This window comes from Pelophylax lessonae (assembly GCF_965119305.1).
Source record: "Pelophylax lessonae genome assembly, chromosome: 7".
NCBI lineage: Eukaryota > Metazoa > Chordata > Amphibia > Anura > Ranidae > Pelophylax > Pelophylax lessonae.
The window spans coordinates 235,776,703-235,796,664 of NC_138774.1; the positions used below are offsets into that span (position 1 = coordinate 235,776,703).

At 47.4% G+C, this 19,962-nt stretch overlaps 1 protein-coding gene across 1 annotated transcript in view; it reads left to right on the forward strand.

Annotated features, from left to right (window-relative positions):
* Positions 1-19,962, forward strand: part of LOC309560776 (uncharacterized protein) — a 338,659-nt gene that overhangs the window by 145,344 nt on the left and 173,353 nt on the right. Inside the window, exon 7 of the mRNA XM_082264432.1 lies at positions 4,647-4,772. Coding sequence (XP_082120558.1) covers positions 4,647-4,772 — 126 coding nt within the window. The remainder of the gene's footprint in view (positions 1-4,646; positions 4,773-19,962) is intronic.

Below are 19,962 nucleotides of genomic sequence, written 5' to 3' on the forward strand. Positions count from 1 at the left end.
TTTTTTTTAGTAAATTTGCAAAGATTTCAAACAAACGTCTTTCACGTTGTCATTATGGGGTATTATTTGTAGAAATTTGAGGAAAATAATGAATTTAATCCATTTTGGAATAAGGCTTCAACATAACAAAATGTGGAAAAAAGGTAAACGCTTGCAGATGCACTGTATGTAAGAGGGAACCCGTGGAGTTCTGGCATTTCCAACACCTGTCTGGTGTGTGTCAGGGATACAATGTAGGACCACTGTAGTTCGGTACCACCTGGATCTACAATAAAGTTGTGGCTTAGATCTGTTTTACTCACTCTCAAGAGTAGGGGAGTTTGTTTGGGGAGAGGGTATACATTTTTGATATTGGGTGGTTAAAGATCTGGGCAGAGATTCAAAAGTTGTAAGAGAATGGGCATAATATATTGTGGGGAATTAAAAAAAAAAAAAGTGTCTTATCTAGAAGTATGTTCAGTAGGGTAATGGGTTGCCCTTGTTAAAAGCATTAGGTGCATTTAAAATCCATCGATCGACTTGGGTACAATCAGCATGTCTGATTTTTAAGGATGCGATTATTGCCAGCGGCTATAGCCACTAGCAGTAATCACTGTGTTCTCCCAGCAGGGACGGCCACCCACAACCCACCCCCCTCCCTTCCCTGCCCCTAAAAACACAATAACCCATGGTTGTAGGCAAGAACCATGTGTTCCAGATTATGAGCATTTTTTTGCGATTTTGTGGTATTGATGTCTGCATGTCCTACCGTTGCTCTTAACTACCACAAAAGCGCAAAAAATGCTCATAACCTGAAACACATGGTTGGTCTCATGGAGTGGGAGGCCATACTGATAAGGCATTCACAGAAGATTCCCAACCGGTTTTGAAATATGATATAATTTTTTTCTTCAGGGGATGATAAGGGCATATTACAGTTTTAATGTATCATTATAACAAAAGTTAAGTGGTAATATCGGTTTCCTAGATTTGCCCCACTGCATGGAGCCCAAAAATAAAGATGGAATAGGGGTATCCCAAATAATGAGACCGTGGACCACGAAAAGGTAGATGTTAAAGATGACCACACTGGTGCCAACACCTGCTCACAAGAATCACATATGGGTAGCCGTCATGTATGGATATCCCTGTAGTGGAGTGTCATCTTGTTAGGTAGGAGAGCAAATGAATTACCTTTGGGTAACCCTTGATATAAGGATACATAAAAAACTGTAATATATGCTCTGATCTTCCCCTGAAGAAGGAATTAGATCATATTTCAAAACATGTTGGGAATCCTCTGTGAACGCCTTTTGGTTTGGCCTTCCACTCCGAGGCCAACCATGTGTCCCAGATTATAAGCTTTTTTGTGGTATTAATCTCTGCATGTCACATTGTTGCTCTCAACTATGTATTTGGTGATAGAAATCACCATTTTACTATGTTTGAATAAAACCTGTTTGTTTTATATATTTTTCATCTTTTTGTACTCTTACTACCTGGTTGGCTATTGCCTTTAAAGTCCCCCTGGGGCCCCCTCCTTTAATTGACTTCTGTACAACCACCCTGTTGGATTTTCCCTGCTTTATCAGCTCTGACGGCTATAGCCTGCAATGTTAACCGGTTGCCGACCGCCGCAAGTACATATACTGCGGCGGTCAGCCCCGGCCAGGCAAAGTGACGTATGGGTACGTCACTTGCCTGTCACTTGCTTGTGAGCCAATAGTGGGCGAGCGCCCGCCCCGGCTCATTCCCTAGGAAGTCCATGCGTGTGACCGGCGGACCTGATGTCCGCCGGTCGCTCTGCGATCGTCGGTGGAGAGGGAGAAAGGCAGGCGGCTAATGTAAACAAGCCGCCTGTCATTCTCCCCTGTGTAGGAATAGTGATCATACGGTTCTACTATGTATGTTCCTACACCAGTAGCCATGTCCAATCACAGTTAGAAGCACGCCCCTAGGGACACACTTAACCCCTCCTTCCCCAATAAAGTTAACCCCTTCCCTGCCAGTGTCATTTTGCAGTAACAGTGCATATATATAGCACTGATTACTGCAGTAATGTCACTGGTAACCCCAAAAGTGTCAAAAATGTCAGTAAAGGGTCCGATCTGTCCGCCGCAATGTCGCAGTACCGCAAAACAAATCACAGATCGCCGCCATTACGCGTTAAAAAAAAAACACCAAAAATGACAAAAATCTTTCCCTTAGTTAGTAAACGCAATAACTTTTGCGCAAACCAATCAAAATACGCTTTTTGCGATTTTTTTTTTTTTTTACCAAACATATGTAGCATAAAACAAATTGGCCTAAAATGTTAAAAAATTTAGATTTTTACATTTTTTTTTGGGGGGGGGGGGGGAATTTCATATAAAAAAATGTGAAAAATATTGTTATTTTTGCAAAATTTATGTTTTTTTTTGTTTATAGCGCAAAAAGCAAAAATCGCACAGGTGATCAAATAACACCAATAGAAAGCTCTGTTTGTGGGGAAAAAAAGGACGTCAAATTTGTTTAGGTACAGCGTTGCACAACTGCGCAATTGTCCGTTAAAGTCACGCAGTGCCGAATCGCTAAAAAAACCCTGATCGGAATGGGGGTAAAATCTTCCGGGGCTTAAGTGGTTAATCAGTGTATTCTGATGGCGGAGAAGTCTCCACGTTGTCAGAATATAATGACACAGTGGGGATGATTCCCTCATTCACCTCAAAGGTGTGGATGGAGAAATTGGGACAGTTTTTTGAACAAAAAACATATTCATCTGCTTTACATATTCAAATCTTGACTCAGTCGGTATCTAGTTGTAGTGCAATGGATTGGTGGCTAGAAAGTACCATTGATTCTTCTTCACTCAATGGATATCTGCAAAAATATAACTAGAGATTTTATGACTGGAACTTTTAACCACTTAAGCCCCGGAAGATTTTACCCCCATTCCGACCAGGGGGTATTTTGCGATTCGGCACTGCGTGACTTTAACGGACAATTGCGCGGTCGTGCAACGCTGTACCTAAACAAATTTGGCATCCTTTTTTTCCCACAAACAGAGCTTTCTTTTGGTGGTATTTGATCACCTGTGCGATTTTTTGATCACGCCCTATAAACAAAAAAAAGAGCGTCAATTTTGCAAAAATAGCAATATTTTTCACATTTTTTTATATGAAATTCCCCCAAAAAAATGTAAAAATCAAAATTTTTTAACATTTTCGGCCAATTTGTTTTATGCTACCTATGTTTGGTAAAAAAAATCGCAAAAAGCGTATTTTGATTGGTTTGCGCAAAAGTTATCGCGTTTACTAACAAAGGGAAAGATTTTTGTCTTTTTTTTTTTTTTTTTTTTTAACGCGTAATGGCGGCGATCTGCGTTTTTTTTTTTGCGGTACTGCGACATTGGGGCGGACAGATCGGACCCTTGACTGACATTTGTGACACTTTTGGGGTTACCAGTGACATTTCTACAGTAATCAGTGCTATACATATGCACTGTTACTGTAAAAATACACTGGTAGTGAAGGGGTTAACTTTATTTGGGAGGGAGGGGCTGTGTGTATCCCTAGGGGCGTGCTTTCTACTGTGATTGGCTGTGGCTTGAGCTGTAAGGACACTGATCAACGGATCTACATACTAGATCCATGTGATCAGTGTCTTTACAGCGAGGAGAATGACAGGTGGCTTGTTTACACAAGCTGCCTGACATTCTCCCTCTCCCCCGCCGATCGCCGAGTGACCGGCGGACATCGGGTCCGCTGGTCACACGCGCGGGGGGTCCGTGACCACGCGGGAGCGCGCCTCCGGGGGCGCGCGCTCGCTCCCTAGACCCTCACAAGCTAGTGACGTAGCCCTACGTCACTTTGCCTGTGAGGGGCTGACTGCCGACGTAGATCGGCGTTAGGCAGTCGGCAAGTGGTTAAGGTGCTACAATGATCACAACACACTTTATAGAAATATTTGCATTTTTCTGTGGATATCTGCGTCGGACAACCTTTCTTAATAACCAGTCCACCTAACAGATTTTTCTACATCTTGTCAAGACTGTTGCTCATGCAATCTCAGGAGTTAATTTACTAAAGGCTAAAAGCAATTTAATTTTCACTAAGCGAAGAAATTTACCTTTGCCTAATGAGTGAGTTGACACTCATGACTCCCATCATCCAATTAAGTGTAAGCATAGATAAGTTTTTTTTTTTTTTTTTTAATCTTTCTTGCTTTTATTTCTTTGCAAAGTGAGTTTTCACCCCATTCACTAAGCTAGGTGAAAATGTCCTTGCATAGTAAAAATTTACTTTGGAAAGTGAAATTGTTCTACTACTTTAGTAAATCCACCCCTCTGAGTACTAAAGAGCCCTAGAACTTTGCATTCATAAGTAAACACTGTGTAGTATAAAAGCTGTTGAAATAATTGTCAGTGCGTTTCTGTTGAGCTGATATCTTGGTGGTGTGCTATGCACAGTACTTTATTGGTATCCAATCATTCACTAATGCAGACTTTTTGTACCTGTGGTCTCGCTTTCTAAGAGTGATTTCGCAGAGTGGACAAGGTGCATGCATGTGTAGGAGTAACGTCAATAAATGTTAATTTTCATGTTTGTATGATTTCCGGTTGGCAGCCCTTACAGAATTTCATCATGATCAACTCATACCCAACTTTTTTCTTCCTTCATTATGTATAGGCAGAAAGTCCGCTTCAAACACTAAGCAAAAAATACAGTTTTTTACGGCAAGAGGCACCTGAGATCATGAGGGAGCTACATGACCTTCAGCAGGACTTAAAGAACCTTCCTCCACATCACAGCAAGGTAAGAGTGGGTCTGATAGTTTAGTTCAAGTAACTACGTTATTAGTCTTTGCTGTATTTTGTTAAGCAACGTGGCATTCTAAATTGCTGAGTTCAATTACATTTGTTGTAAAGTGTGACACAAAAAAACAGTAGGGAAATGATCTGAGGTATTCACAGCATCAAACCTCAAAACCAACAAACCAAAAAACAGTTCTAAAGCTCCAACAAACCTATTTCATATGTAATGCCCAATATCAAAAATTAAAAACTTCTGACACTGTCCACTGGCCTACTGACACCCTCCTCCTTCTTACTGATACCATCCTCCCCTCTGACACCACCCCCCCCACCCCTTTACCGACACCATCCTCTCACAACACCCCACCCCCCACTGACCCCTCTTACGACACCGCCCCCTACCAACACCGTCCTCTCCCCTACCCACACTTCTGAGGTATGTTTATATTTTACAGTAATATTTGTTTTATTATTTTTTTTTTTGCTTTCATTACAAATTTCAGATAAGTCTTGCTAGTTAATTTCTTAAAAAAACAAAAAGCACATAACCCCTGTGATCTTTGATATTTTGATTGTTCAAGTAGATCTCCACCTCTCAAAGGTTGCCTACCCCTGCTCCAGGGCATTTAAAAGAATAGGAGCGGTATGTCAAAATGTGGACAATTTCTCCAAAATCTTTTGATTTTCCCTCTCAATGTGTAAATAAAGATCTGAAATAACTCTTCAGCCACTTGGAGTATCTTGGCACGTGATAGGAATATATTGGTGCGCGGTGGAAGTGGCAGGTGGTAATAGGGAGGCCCTAGGTCAAATTTTGCATTGGGGTCACAAACTTCAAGCTACAGCATTGGTTTCAATACCCAGTTTTGTGTGCCTTTTACCAGCAGGTAATGCTGACTCCATCTACTAACCAGCCCATACCTTGTTAAGTCGACTGGATCTGCTGACAGGTTTTTGTTCACTCCAAAATGGTGTTGCATTCCCATGCAAATCTTTGGGAATGCAAAACCCACTTAATGCAGGTCATGTACCGGATAAGAAGGAGGTTAACTGTAGGTCAAATACTCCTGTCAATAAATTCTAAATAATTTTGGAAAGACTCCTAAACCAATGTCAGTCTGATTCTATTGACACAAGCCTAAAGCCCATTGACTCAGGCCCTAAAGAATCGTTTTACTGAAAGTTACAGAATGTGATTAATTGAGATAGGTTACAACTGGAAAATGCTACACAATGCAGAAAGAACTTTTAAGATGTATACTATTCTGTAAAATTCAGTATAGCTTTCTTCCACTGTGCTAGTTAAAATGTTAATGCCAATGTGCAGAGTCCCTGAATTCCATTTGTAAGTATAGATATAGAAGGAGAGATAATAGTCATCTTAAAAGGCCTTCAGACTTGAATTTATGTGTGTGTGTGTGTGTGTGTGTGTGTTTGTATGTGTCTTCGGTTGCCTAGTAGTTGACCAGTCTGTTCAAAAAGAGCAGGTGGTGGTAAGCTACCCTGAAATGTGTGCTTGGTGTGTGTGCAGTAGGAAAAGTGAAAGTGTGTAAGAATTCCAGCTCACAAGACCGTTTAGTTAAGCTCAGAAACATTTGGGAATTGCCTAGCTGCTACACAACTGTAAGGCCTCATGCACACTGGACATTTATATAGCGGCTGTTTTTGGCGTCAGACGTTTTTTTCTACAGCCAGTAGATTCCCCAGCATGTTATTCTAAGTTTCCATGCACACATAGGCTGTTATCAGCAGTTTTTGGCAGGGGCGTTTTCTGGCTGGAAAAACTCCCCAGGACTAGTGGGTTTTAAGAGGCGTTTTTCAGCTGTAAAAACACTCTAACTCTGATAAAAGCTTAAAAACGCCAAAAAACCCAGCTATTCAGCGTTTAGCAACGTTTGAGCCATAAGCTTTTTTGGGGAATATAGTTTTGCTAAACAAAACAGCTACAGCTTTCTACTGACGTTTTGATAACGTCCAGAGTGCATGAGGCCTTAAGCAGCCCATAGATTATGCAATTTTCTTTCCTTCCACCATACAGTGCATCCAGAAAGTATTCACAGCGCTTCACTTTTTCCACATTTTTTCCTACATTTTGTTATGTTACAGCCTTATTCCATAATAGAGTAAATTCAATATTTCTCTTACGTCCTCCGACAGTCGCCGCCTCTCCATATTCGTCACAATGGGTAATTGACCTTTGCTCCGTAGGAGTAGCTAGGCAACAGAATATGTCAATATTAAAGCTTTTAGCATATCCCACCCCCAGGGGGTGGTCCCCTCAGTCAATACCCTCCTGCTTCCTGTATCCATACCTCAGTTTCATTGTCTAGCTATCAGGAGTAGCAGGCTGTTTCTGTGCTGGGGCTTTTTGTCTCAGCCTTTATCTTCTTTTTGATTTTATTTGAGTGTTTTTCTCTATCTTTACTTAGCTGTTTATTTTTTCAGCATTAGTTAGTTCTTCTGATGAAGAGGATCGTGCGGGCTGGGTCTCGGGCTGGCCCCCCTGGTCGCAGGTTGTGGGCCAGTGGCTTCCCAGCCTGCCATCGAGCGTTCAGTCAGGTTTTTTCCTGGCATGTGTGAACGACCCATCCCTGTTCGCTGCAGGGATGCTGCGGTGAGGTGGCTACCTCACTGGACGCCATGCGGTTTCGCACCGCAGTTCTGCTGCGTCCTGGCTGCGACTCTCCCTGTCCTCTGTGCAGCGGCTTGATCGCTTGTGCGGGCTCCCCACGCCATTCAGAAGGCTCAGGCGCGTCCTGGTGGCTTATTCTGCCCCGCCGACAACGTTGGCTATGGTAGATCAAATTCATCAGGGTGTCATGTATTTGTGTGATGCGGACTTAGATTTAGTCCCTTTGGCTGCACGTGTGCACAGCGTGGCGGTGTTGACACGCCGCTTGATTTGGCTCAAATGTTGGTCTGTGGACCAATCTTCTCGCAAAACTCTGGCTAATCTGCCTTATACGGGATCTCGCCTTTTTGGCGACTCCTTGGATACGCTGATAAAGGGGATCACTGGGGGTAAGAGCATGCTCTTGCCCCAGTCCCACAAGGCTAAGGTTGCTCAAGGTAAGAAGCATGCTTCGTTTAGACCCGCTCAGGGGTCCTTTCGTGCCTTTCGGTCGCACTATAAGGGCAAACCCTTCAAAGGCCAAGGCTCCCAAAAGAAGCCATGGGCAGGTAAGCAAAAGTCCGGCCAGTCTGGATCCGCTGCCCATAACAATGCGGCCTGAAGGGTGCCCTCACCCAGTTCTGGGGTGGGGGGACGTTTGCTCGGTTTTCTTCAACCCTGGCTGGCCCGCGTTCGGGACAGGTGGGTTCAGGAGATCGTTCGGTCCGGTTACAAGATCGAGTTTCTCTCTCGGCCAGCGAGCAGATTCTTTCCCTCGATTCTTCAACTGTCTCCGGAGCGTTTGCGGGATCTGCACCTGGCGGTGCGGGACCTGCGGGCTCAGGGAGTGGTGGTTCCGGTGCCTCATCGGGACAGATTTCGGGGGTTTTACTCCAATCTGTTCACTGTGCCCAGAAAGGAGGGCAAAGTACGTCAGATTCTGGACTTAAAAGCTCTGAACCGCTTTGTGCGGGTTCGCAAGTTCCGCATGGAATCCCTGTGCTCGGTGGTGGCTGCTCTAGTTCCGGGAGAATTCATGGCCTCCATCGATTTGAAGGATGCGTACCTTCACATCCCCATTTTTGAGGGTCACCAGAGGTACCTTCGATTCGCCATTGCGGAGGATCATTACCAATTCGTGGCGCTTCCTTTTGGTCTCGCTTCGGCTCCGCGGGTGTTCACCAAGGTGCTTGCACCGGTTCTGGCCTTATTGAGGGCCCAGGGCATCTCGGTCCTGGGGTATCTGGATGACATTCTGGTTCGGTATGCGACCAGTCAGGGTCTGGTGAAAGACCTGTCCGCCACGATGCAAACTCTGCAGGAGTTAAACTTTCCAAAATCGACGCTGTGTCCGTCGGTTCGTCTTCCGTACCTGGGAATGATTCTGGACTCTGTTCAGGCAAAGGTTTTCCTGCCGGAAGACAAGCTCAGGACACTTCAGGAAGAAGTCAGGTCCCTCAGGGACGTTCCGTGCTCGTCCCTCCGGACGTGCATGCGGTGTCTGGGATTGATGGTCTCGGCCTTCGAGGCGATTCCCTTTGCACAGTTTCACACGAGGGGTCTCCAAGCGGAGATCCTGTCCAGGTGGGACGGGCGTCCTCAATCCCTGGATCTTCAGATCTCGTTGAGTCCTCGCACCAGAAGGGATCTTCTATGGTGGCTACAATCCCCGGCGGTGTCGGGGGGCAAGTCTTTTTGCCCTCTTTTGTGTACGGTGATCACCACGGATGCCAGCCTGTCGGGCTGGGGTGGTGTTCTGGGCGTTCTATCCGCCCAGGGAACTTGGTCGGAGGGGGAATCCTCCCTTCCGATCAACATTCTGGAATTGCGGGCGATAAATCTCTGCCTTCGGCGTTGGACGGACAGGCTTCAGGGCAGTCCGGTTCGGGTGCAGACGGACAATGCCAAAGCGGTGGCCTACATCAACCACCAAGGGGGCACCAGGAGTGCCCGAGCGGCTCCGGAGGTGGCCGACATTCTGTCTTGGGCCGAGACGCACGTCCCAGCGATATCGGCAGTTCACATTCCGGGGGTGGAGAACTGGCAGGCGGATTAGACCCTGGACCAGGGGGAATGGTCACTCCACCCGGATGTCTTCCAGATGTTGTGCGCGAAGTGGGGTCTTCCGGATGTGGACCTGTTCGCGTCTCGTCTGAACAACGAGGTGGAAAGGTTCGTGGCAAGGACGCGCGATCCTCGGGCAGACGCGTCGGACGCGTTGGTGGCTCCATGGCATCAATATTGCCTGATGTATGCATTCCCACCGATTCAGCTGCTATCCAGGTTCCTTCGCAGGTTGTCCTCGGAACCGCTCACGGTGATTCTGGTGGCGCCAGACTGGCCTCGCCGGTCTTGGTACGCAGACCTCGTGAATCTGGCGGTCGACGCTCCATGGCGTCTGCCTCTTCGAGAAGATCTTCTGTCTCAAGGACCGGTATTCCATCCTGCTTTACAGTCGCTGGCTTTGACGGCCTGGCTGTTAAAACCGAGGTCCTGAGGGATAGGGGTCTCTCCCCTGAGGTCATTCACACTTTGATCAACGCTCGGAAGACCTCCTCGGGGAAGGTTTACTACCGTACTTGGAAGGCCTATTTTGCCTGGTGTGAGTCCAGGGGGTATTCCCCTCGCTCATACTCGGTGTCTAGAGTGTTGTCTTTCCTTCAAACGGGTGTGGACCAGCGTTTGGCGTTGGCCACGATTAAGGGTCAGATTTCTGCGCTGGCCGTTCTTTTTCAACGTCCTGTGGCGTCTAACTCCTTGGTTAGCACCTTTGTTCAAGGGGTGCGACACCTGGTCCCTCCTAGGAGGGAGCCTTTGCCTCCATGGGACTTGAACCTCGTTCTGTCCGTGTTGCAACATGCTCCTTTTGAAAAGATCAGGGAGATCTCGTTGCCCATGTTGTCCAAGAAGGTCGCTTTTTTGGTGGCGATCACTTCGGCTCGCAGAGTGTCGGAGCTGGTGGCCTTGTCCTGCAGGTCTCCGTATTTGGTGATTCACTTGGATAAGGTGGTCTTGCGACCTAACCCTTCTTTTCTTCCGAAGAGGATCTCGGAATTTCACCTCAATGAGGACATTGTCTTGCCTTCGCTTTGCGCGAAGCCTAAACATCCTAAGGAGGTGGATTTACACTCCTTGGATGTTGTTCGGGCGATCAGGGTTTACCTGTCATCGACAAAATCCTTTCGCAAGACGGATTCTCTATTTGTCCTTCCAGAGGGGCCTCGGAAGGGCATGGCGGCGTCGGCTTCTACCATCGCCAAATGGATCAGACTATTGAGCAGGCATATGGTTTGAAGGGAAAAGTTCCCCCTATGCCTGTGAAGGCGCACTCTACCAGATCGCTGAGTGCGTCTTGGGCCTGTCATCATCGGGCCTCGGTGGCCCAGGTGTGTAAGGCGGCGACTTGGTCGTCCGTTCACACCTTCTCAAAGTTCTACAAAGTGGATGTTCAGGCATCGGCAGATGCTTCCTTTGGCCGCAAGGTTCTTAGTGCGGCAGTACCTTAGGGTCCCTTGTTTTTGGGCCCTTGGCTGTTTGGGATGTTTTTATCCCTGGGTTATTTGTTCTTCCTGGGTTGTTGCTCCTGTTGAGCAAAGTTTTTTCATGCTGCCCAGCTGGTTTCCTTCCTTTGGTAAGGTTCCTTTCTCTGATGTGGGTCCGGCATTGCCTTAGGCGCGGCTGCGTTTCCCACCCCTCATGGATGCACTGCTTTGGGACGTCCCCATTGTGACGAATATGGAGAGGCGGCGACTGTCGGAGGACGTAAGAGAAAATGGAATTTTTGTAAAATCTTACCTGTAAAATTCCTTTCTCTGAGTCCTCCGACAGTCGCCGCCCCCGCCCCTCTTTTGGGGTTTGTTTATGTACTCTACTGCTATTCTACTGAAACTGAGGTATGGATACAGGAAGCAGGAGGGTATTGACTGAGGGGAACACCCCCTGGGGGTGGGATATGCTAAAAGCTTTAATATTGACATATTCTGTTGCCTAGCTACTCCTACGGAGCATGGGTCAATTACCCATTGTGACGAATATGGAGAGGCGGCGACTGTCGGAGGACTCAGAGAAAGGAATTTTACAGGTAAGATTTTACAAAAATTCAGTTTTCTCTTACGTCCTCTGACAGTCGCCGCCCCTCATATAGTCTTCACCAATGGGTATTGACCTCTTATCCACAGGAGTAAGCTAGGCAGAAAATTTTGTTAAAAACACAAAACTTTGCATAGACACACCTACGGGGGGGCTGTCCCTCTGGTTCAATACCCCCGGCTAGCCTCATTCCCAATTCAGTTTGTCTTTTGCCTAGATAGGAGTAGGCAGGCTTCCCTGTGCTGGGGCTACAATCTCAGCCTTTTCTTCTGTTTTATTACATTTTATTTTCTGCTAAGTGTGTTTTTCTTTGCACTAATAGCTTTTTATTTGTTCCTGCGCTTAGTTAGTCAGACTTCGGAAGACTACAGCGTTTGCGGAGCTGGGAATCGGACTGGTTGTACTAGAGCCTTACGGAATCCCAGCCCGCCATCGAGCGTTTAGCAGGCTATGCGTACGCCCTGGCCTCGCAAACGACCTGTCCTCAGGGACAAAGCCCGCGAAGAATCCTGTTTGGCTGACGGCACCCCCACCACCCGGGGTGGGAGGCTTCCTGTCGCAGAGTGGCACCCACGAATTTGCATGGATCGGTGAGTAACATGCTACCCCCTCTGTCTATACATTGTACGCCCGGGGTTGTGTGTGTGGGGCCTTCTCTCATGGGGATGGCAGTCTGTTGGAGTCTGTGTGATCCCCTCATGTCTGTCTGTGCGGTCCCTGTGTCTCCCTCACGGTCCTTGCTGGGGCGCTATTTGCAGTCATGCCATGCTGTGGGGGGTTTGCGGGGGTCCCTGAGTCCCTCGGGAGTGTTTTGTGTCACTTTAGGGGTACAGACATGGCGGTGGGGGCCGCTGCGGTGTAAAACAGGCGTGGCCGCCATTTTGGGTGTGGGCATGCTGTTCTGGCTTCATGTGTGGGCATTCAGCAGCCATTTTCCCTAGTGTATCCGCGCCCTTTCGGGCGCCATCTTTAATGTGGGCAGTGTATGGTTCGGCGGCCATTTTCCCAGAGCCTCCCCATAGAGTTACATGGGCGACCATTTTTCCTTAGTTCCTATTTGGGCCTTTAGCGGCGTGACACCACTTCCTTCCTTTCTTCAGTCGGATCGAGCTGGAAGCTGGTATCGTACAGCTACACTTGCTACACTTCTAGGGGGCTTTCCTATGCTGTTTTTTTCTGGGTCATGCCTTACTGGCAGCTATGTTACCTTGTATTTAGCGGCACATGCTGGTCCTCTTTGCGGCGGGGTCCGCCGCTGACGCTGATTTAAAGGGCAAGCGCCAGAAATTTTTTAAGTAGGTTTTTTTGGAGTCCCAGGGCAGCATGTTTCCCCCAGCGCTGGTGGAGGGTTCCAGTATGCCTAAATCTTCTACGCTAAGTTTTCTTCCTTCTGCACTTGCGACTTTAGCGTCTTAAGTGGCTCTGTTGATGTCTGAGCGGGCTTTTAGAAAAGACCCAGACTCTCTCAGTCTATTTATCCTGAGCTAGATATGGTTGCCATGGACAGTGTACCCCCTGAAGGGTCTCAGTACTCTCGGTCGGTGGGGAGGTGGAGGGGGTTGACTCCCCCTCTGGGTCGGCCATAGAACGCGCAGCAATGTCTGCGCTTATAGTTCTGTTGTGGATACACTGCATTTAAGGGATGAGCCCCACCCGCCGGCTAAGCGGTCCTCCTTTGGGACCCGCACAACCCAGAAAGCGGCTCAGGTATTCCCTGTCCCGCTGAGTTTCACGTAACGGTGAATTTACAATGGCGCAATTTAATGCGCAAATTTTGTGGTACCTACGCGGTTTCAGTACCGTGGTCCCTTTGCGTCTCCGACGGATTCGCACTGGACTGTGGCCCCTAAGGTGGACCACACGGTATCCGGTTTACACAAGGCCACTCTGATGCCCACGGAGGCTTATCCGGTGCTTAGAGACCCGGCGGATAGGCGGGTGGAATCTCTTGCCCGCCACTCCTATGTGGTGGCAGGTTCCTTGCTGAAGCCCGTGTTCGCCTCAGTAATGGTCTCTCAGGCTGTGGTGGAGTGGACTGAGGTGCTTAGATGCACCCTTGTGGCTGATTCCGCCCCTCCTGCTACATTGGACGTGGTTGACCAAATTGTTCAGGCGGTTTTATGCCTGTGTGATGCGGCCTTGGATGAGGCCCCTTTAGCCTTACGCTTCTCTGCTGTCGCAGTGATTATCCGTCGCCTTGTGTGGCTGTAGAGCTGGTCGGTGACCAGACTTCCAGGAAGACATCCCTTATGCAGGGAATCGCCTTTTTGGGGACTCCCTGTACGAGTTGGTGAAGGGGGTCACTGGGCGTAAAAGCACTCTGCTGCCCCATGTGTCCAAGGGTAAGTTTTTTCCGAGGTAAGCGGGGCCCTTCCTTTAATCCTAATCAGGGATCCTTTCGTGCCTTTAAAGCACATGACGAGGGAGAATCCTTCCAGGCCTCTGGTGGCCAGAAGAAGCCTTGGGCGGGCAAGTCTATAGCCGCCCACTCTGGCGCGGTGGCCCAGTCCGCCATTCAAGACAGATGGGTTTAGGAACTCATTCGGTCGGGGTGCAAGATCGAATTTCGAACGCGCCCAGCAGACAGATTCTTTCCCTCAAATCTTCATTGACCCCAGATCTTTTTCACGATCTTCAACGGGTGGTTCAGGATCTCCTCGCCCAGGGGGTGATCGTCCCGGTGTCACATTGGGACAGGTTTATGGGGGTTTTACACACTAGGAGTGAAGAATATGTAAAGACTAAAAAGACCTATGGCATATACTCACTCACCCTGCGTTCAAAGAAATATTTGGATAGGCAACTTATTACATAAAACCTGACATAGGGTCTAAGCAGCTGCTATAAAAATAAACAATATGCAAATAAGGTGTTATAGAATATTGAACCATAGACAAATATCTCTAAAACACTAGCAGCGCTAGGAAAACGGACATGAATAGATTATCCAACAGTCCATAACATAACTCTATTACACAATCCAATCTGAGACTTCTAAGTCTTTCTGAGTCCGTTGTTAAGGGTAAGGGAGTGAGGGAACTTGGCTTGACCACCAGACTTCCACCACCGACAGGTGCTCCCCCCCTCGTAATGAAGACTCACCAGAAAACAGGTGTACACAGGCCCTTCAAAATATCCACCACTCTCAGGATATAGGACTCCAGATCCGGACCACTTAGCTCTCTCCTTCAAATGTTGAAAATGAACAGAGTAGGGGCATGAAAATGAACAGAGTAGGGGCAAACAATAGTGTAATTCCTCATATAAAGATTTATTCAAGCAAAATAAAAGCACATATTGAGCCCCTCTCCCCTTCAGATGTCTACTTACAAGAAGACCGTTTGAATGAAGGCATATAGTAAAATATGCTGGATAGCCACCAATTCCAGAAGACCCCTTAGGTAATATTGAAGATGTCCGGCGTGTTATTCAAATAATGGGCGACCGCGCACTCCAGCTCTGACGCGCTTCGTCGTCAAGACTTCTTCAAAGAGCATGTGTGCGTGGCGCGGTCGGCATGCATTTATAAGGACGCCGGCACATGCGCCTCAGCGCTATGCTCGGCAATCCTCCGGAAGTGCAAAGTATGCAGACACTTCCGGTATCGATGACGCGATCGCTCACTTCCGCCCGGCACGCCAGTAACCATACTAGCGTCCGCCCGGAAGTACGTCACCAATAACAACATCTGGGTCACTGAGCGCGATGTGCGACCCAGCACATCCGCCCACGTTGCGGCTACGCTAATGACGTATATACGTCACTACCGATTGACGCTGCCTATCCGGATTTATAACAAGACACCGAAAGCGACACTCATCAATGTCATTTCCTGAATTGATATAATGTTTAGACATAGCATCTAATCGATACGATATACTTTATGGCAAATTCCAACATTCTCATGCGGCATCATTATATTTGACTAAATGCCTTTCATTGTACATACTTTTATACATAAAAGACACATTAAAAATTACAAACTAAAAACGGCATTATATATCTAATATAGACATCTCAAACTAGATAAAAGAATAGCCAATAAAACTGTACATTAATTAAAAAGGATGTGTAAAAACATTTCATAACTAATGCAAGGATATGCACTTATACCAAATAGCGCACAAAAAGAAATTAACTAAAGGCCCATTAACCCAGATTATTATACTAGGATAAAAACCAATTAATTGTACAAATAAAATTTAGTTGACTATAAAACTTATTAAAATGGACATTAAAAGAGATATAGTAAAATCAGACACTAACTAAATCTATACAGGTACTAAACGGAACCGGACTATATCCATATATCAATAATTGCTAATAAAGCAATTAATGTCCAAATCCACATTTAGGCCCTTTGGATGCAGAGACTCCGTTAGGTATATCCAGTGTGTTTCACGCTTTGATATTTCACGGACCCGATTAGAGCCCCTCCACACTGGTGCTACCTTTTCCACCCCCCAAAATTTGAGATGGGTGGGGTCACAGTTATGAAAGTCACGGAAATGGAGGGATAGGTTGTGATCTTTAAACCCATTACGGATGTTAGTTATATGTTCAGAAATCCTGACTGTAATTGTTCTCTTGGTCCTACCAATGTAGAGCAAATTACAAGGGCATTGTATACAATACACCACATGTGTGCTACTACAGGTTATTGTGTCCTTTATTTCAAAGGTTTGACCGTTAGACGGGGACACAAAACTCGTGAATTTTCTCAGGTGTGTATTCACCTGCTTACAGGTTTTACACCTCCTGCAAGCAAAGAAGCCAACTGTGTTCTCCCAAAACATTGTCGGCCTCTTTGGGGGATCTAATACTTTTTTCACTACCTGATCACCGAATGTTGGTCCCTTCCTATATATGAATGTTGGAGTGTCAGGCAGTACCCCACTGAGAACTTTATCCATACATAGGACCGGCCAATGTTTTCTAAAGATCTGTTCAACCTCCCGATATTGAGCACTAAATTGAGAAATGAAGCTCCATTCGTGCCCCTGTGTGTTGCACTTCTCAGTGTCTCTCAGACATTCGTCCTGAGAAAGCCTACCTATTTCGGCTATAGTGCGGTCCAGTTTCGTGACTTGATAGCCTTTTTCAATAAATCTGTTTTAAGATTTGGGACTGAACTTGAAAATCGTCACCGGTAGTACAGTTCCTTTTGACTCGAAGGAACTGACCCCTGGGGATGTTGGACAACCACTGCTGATGATGTCCACTCTGGACAGGGAGATATCCGTTCCGATCGGTGGGCTTGAAGTACACTTGGGTCTTCAGCCCACCCTCAAGAAGGGATATCTCCACGTCCAGAAAATGTATCTTAGTCCGGCTCCAGTTGAAGTCAAGCTTTATGTTATTTGTGTTGTAAATAACCTAAAGCTTGACTTCAACTGGTCCGCAGTCTCTTTGAGTCACCAGGTCAGAGCGGACCTTTTGTGGTAGCTCCAGTCTCCGGCTCTGACGGAAGGGAAGTCCTTCCAGCCGTTGTTATGGTAGGTGCTCACCAAGGACGCCAGCCTGTCGGGCTGAGGTGGCGTTCTGGGCAATCTGTTTGCCCAGGGCAATTGGTTGGAGGAGGAATTCTCCCTACCGATACATGCCTTGGAACTGAGCACGATCAGACTCTGTTTGCTCCGTTGGGATCGTCTTCAGGGCTACCCTGTGCGGGTACAGGCGGACAATACCACTGCGGTGGCGTACATCACTCACCAAAGGGGCACCAGAAGTGCCCGGGCAGCCAAGGAAGTGGCCGAGATTTTGCCTTGGGCCGAGACGCGGGTCTCGGCGCTTTCGGCAGTTCACTTTCTGGGTATGGAACACTGGCAGGCCGACTATCGGAGTCACCAGACCCCGGACCAGGGGGAATGGCCTTGCACCTGGAGGTGTTTCAAATAGTGTGTGCGTGATGGCGCGCCTCCTCTAAACAACCAAGTGGGAAGGCTCGTGGCAAGCGCGCGCGATCCTCTGGCAGCTGCCTCAGACGCGCTGGTGGTGCCTTGGAATCAGTTTCGTCTGATTTACGCCTTCCCCCCCGATCCAGTTGTTGTCACGGTTCCTTCGCAGATTGGTCTCGAAATCGAGGTTGGTGGTCCTGGGGGCCCGGACTGGCCGCGCCGGTCTTGATTCGCAGATGTCATGCAAATGGTCGTCGAGCCTCCCTGGCGGCTCCCCTTACGAGGTGACCTGTTGTCTCAGGGGCTGTTCTTCCATCCTCCTTTACAATCGCTGGCCTTGTCGGCCTGGCTGTTAAAAGCCAGATCTTGAGAGATCGGGGTCTCTCGTCGGAGTTCACTCCTACCTTGCTTAGAGCTAGGAAGACCTCGTCCGGTAAGATTTTTTATCGTACCTGGAAGGCTTGCTTCGCCTGGTGCAAATCGCAGGGTTTCCATCCTCCCTACTTTTCGGTGGCAAGGGTGTTAGCCTTCCTGCAATCCATTGTGGACCTCAGTCTTTCACTGTCCACTGTTGAGGGTCAGTTTTCTGCGCTGGCCATTCTTTCCAGCTCCCTTTGGCGTCAAGTTCCTTGATCCGCACCTTAATCAAGGGGTGCGTCATTTGGCCCCCCTCGGTGGGCGCCCTTAATCCCTTGGGACTTGAATTTGGTTCTGTCCATTTTGTGACATCTTCCCTTTGAGAACATCTGGGAGGTTCCTCTGCTTGCACTGTCACGGAAAGTTGCCTTTCTGGTGACGATCACATCTGCTTGCAGTGTGTCGGAGTTGGCGGTCCTATCTTGCCACTTCCCCTACCTGGTGGTTCATAGGGATAAGGTGGTCTTGCGACCTCATCAATCCTTCTCTCCGAAGGTGGTGTCTGGTGTCCATCTCCATGAGGACCTTGTTTTGCTTTCGCTGTGTGCGAATCCTAAGGAGTTTTGCCTTGCATTCCTTGGATGTTGTCAGGGCGATCAGGGTTACCTGTCGTCCATGGAATTCTTTAGAAAGTCGGATTCTCTTTTTTGTCCTTCCTGAGGGCCTCAGAAGGGTATGGCTGCGTCTGCGGCAACCATTCCTGTCTGGTTCCGATGGACGACTGTACAGACCTATTTACCTGGGGATCAGGTTCCGCCCTTCCCTGTCATGGCACACTCTTCTGAGCGGAGGGTGCGTTTTGGGCCTTTCGCCCTCAGGCGTCAGTGTCCCGGATGTGCAAAGCGGCGACATGGTTGTCCCTGCACACCTTTACAAAGTTTACAAACTTGATGTTTCGGCATCGGCAGATGCCTCCTTTGGCCGCAAAGTTCTGGGTGCGGCAGTACCTTGGGGGAGACATGGCGTTTTTAGCCTGTCCCCTCCAGTGGGGGTTTTTTCCCCCTTGGTTATTTTTTCCCCCTTGGTAATTACCTTCCTCGGGTGTTCGCTCCTGTTGAGCTTTTCTGTTACCCAGTGGGTTACCTTTTTGGTTCAGATAAGGTTCTTTTATCTGATCTTGGGTGTTTCGTTACCTTGAGACAGTTGCGTTTCCCACCCCTCATGTCTACACTGCTTTGGGACATCCCATTGATGAAGACTATATGAGGGGCGGCGACTGTAGAGGACGTAAGAGAAAACAGAATTTTTGTAAAATCTTACCGTAAAATTCCTTTCTCTGAGTCCTCTGACAGTCGCCGCCCCCACCCCTCTTTTGGGGTTCATGGACTATCTACTGCTTGCTACCAAACTGAATTGGGAATCAGGCTAGCCGGGGGTATTGGATCAGAGGGACAGCCCCCTGTAGGTGTGTCTATGCAAAGTTCTGTGTTTTTAACAAAATCTTCTGCTTAGTTTACTCCTGTGGATAAGAGGTCAATACTCATCGGTGAAGACTATATGAGGGGCGGCGACTGTCAGAGGACTAAAAGGAATTTTACAGTAAGATTTTACAAAAATTCAGTTTTTCCTCAAAATTCTACACAATACCCCATATTGACAACGTGAAAGCAGTTTGTTTGAAATCTTTGCAAATTAAAAAAAAAAAAAATGCTGAGGATTTTTATACTTTGTTTGATGTGCTTTTTATCAAGAACTTGTTTGTGAGTATTTTTATTATATTACTTTTAATAAACCTGCTTAAAGGATAATGCACTAGGCCGGTGCGCCCTTGTGTTTGTCTGTCATTTTTAAAGTTCCGTGACCACCCTGGTCTTGTGAGGGGCTGCAAGGCTGAAGCATTCCAAGGTTGCCGTGTCAATAGTTTTCGACATTTGCAAGTCTGTAGCCAAGCTGGATAGAGGATTGCACCACTCAAAGCACAGGGGACAGGTGTTTTGCACCAACGGTTTATTTGTTTGTTAGTAAACAGTGCATGTCAGAGCACAAATCAAGCCATGAAGTCCAAGGAATTGTCTGTAGACCTCAGGGACAGAATTGTATTGAGGGTACAGAAACATTTCTGCAGCATTGAAGGTCCCAATGAGTAGAGTGGCCTCCATCATCTGTAAATGGAAGAAGTTTGGAACCACCAGCACTCTTGCTAGAGCGGGCCGCCTGGCCAAACTGAGCGATCGGGG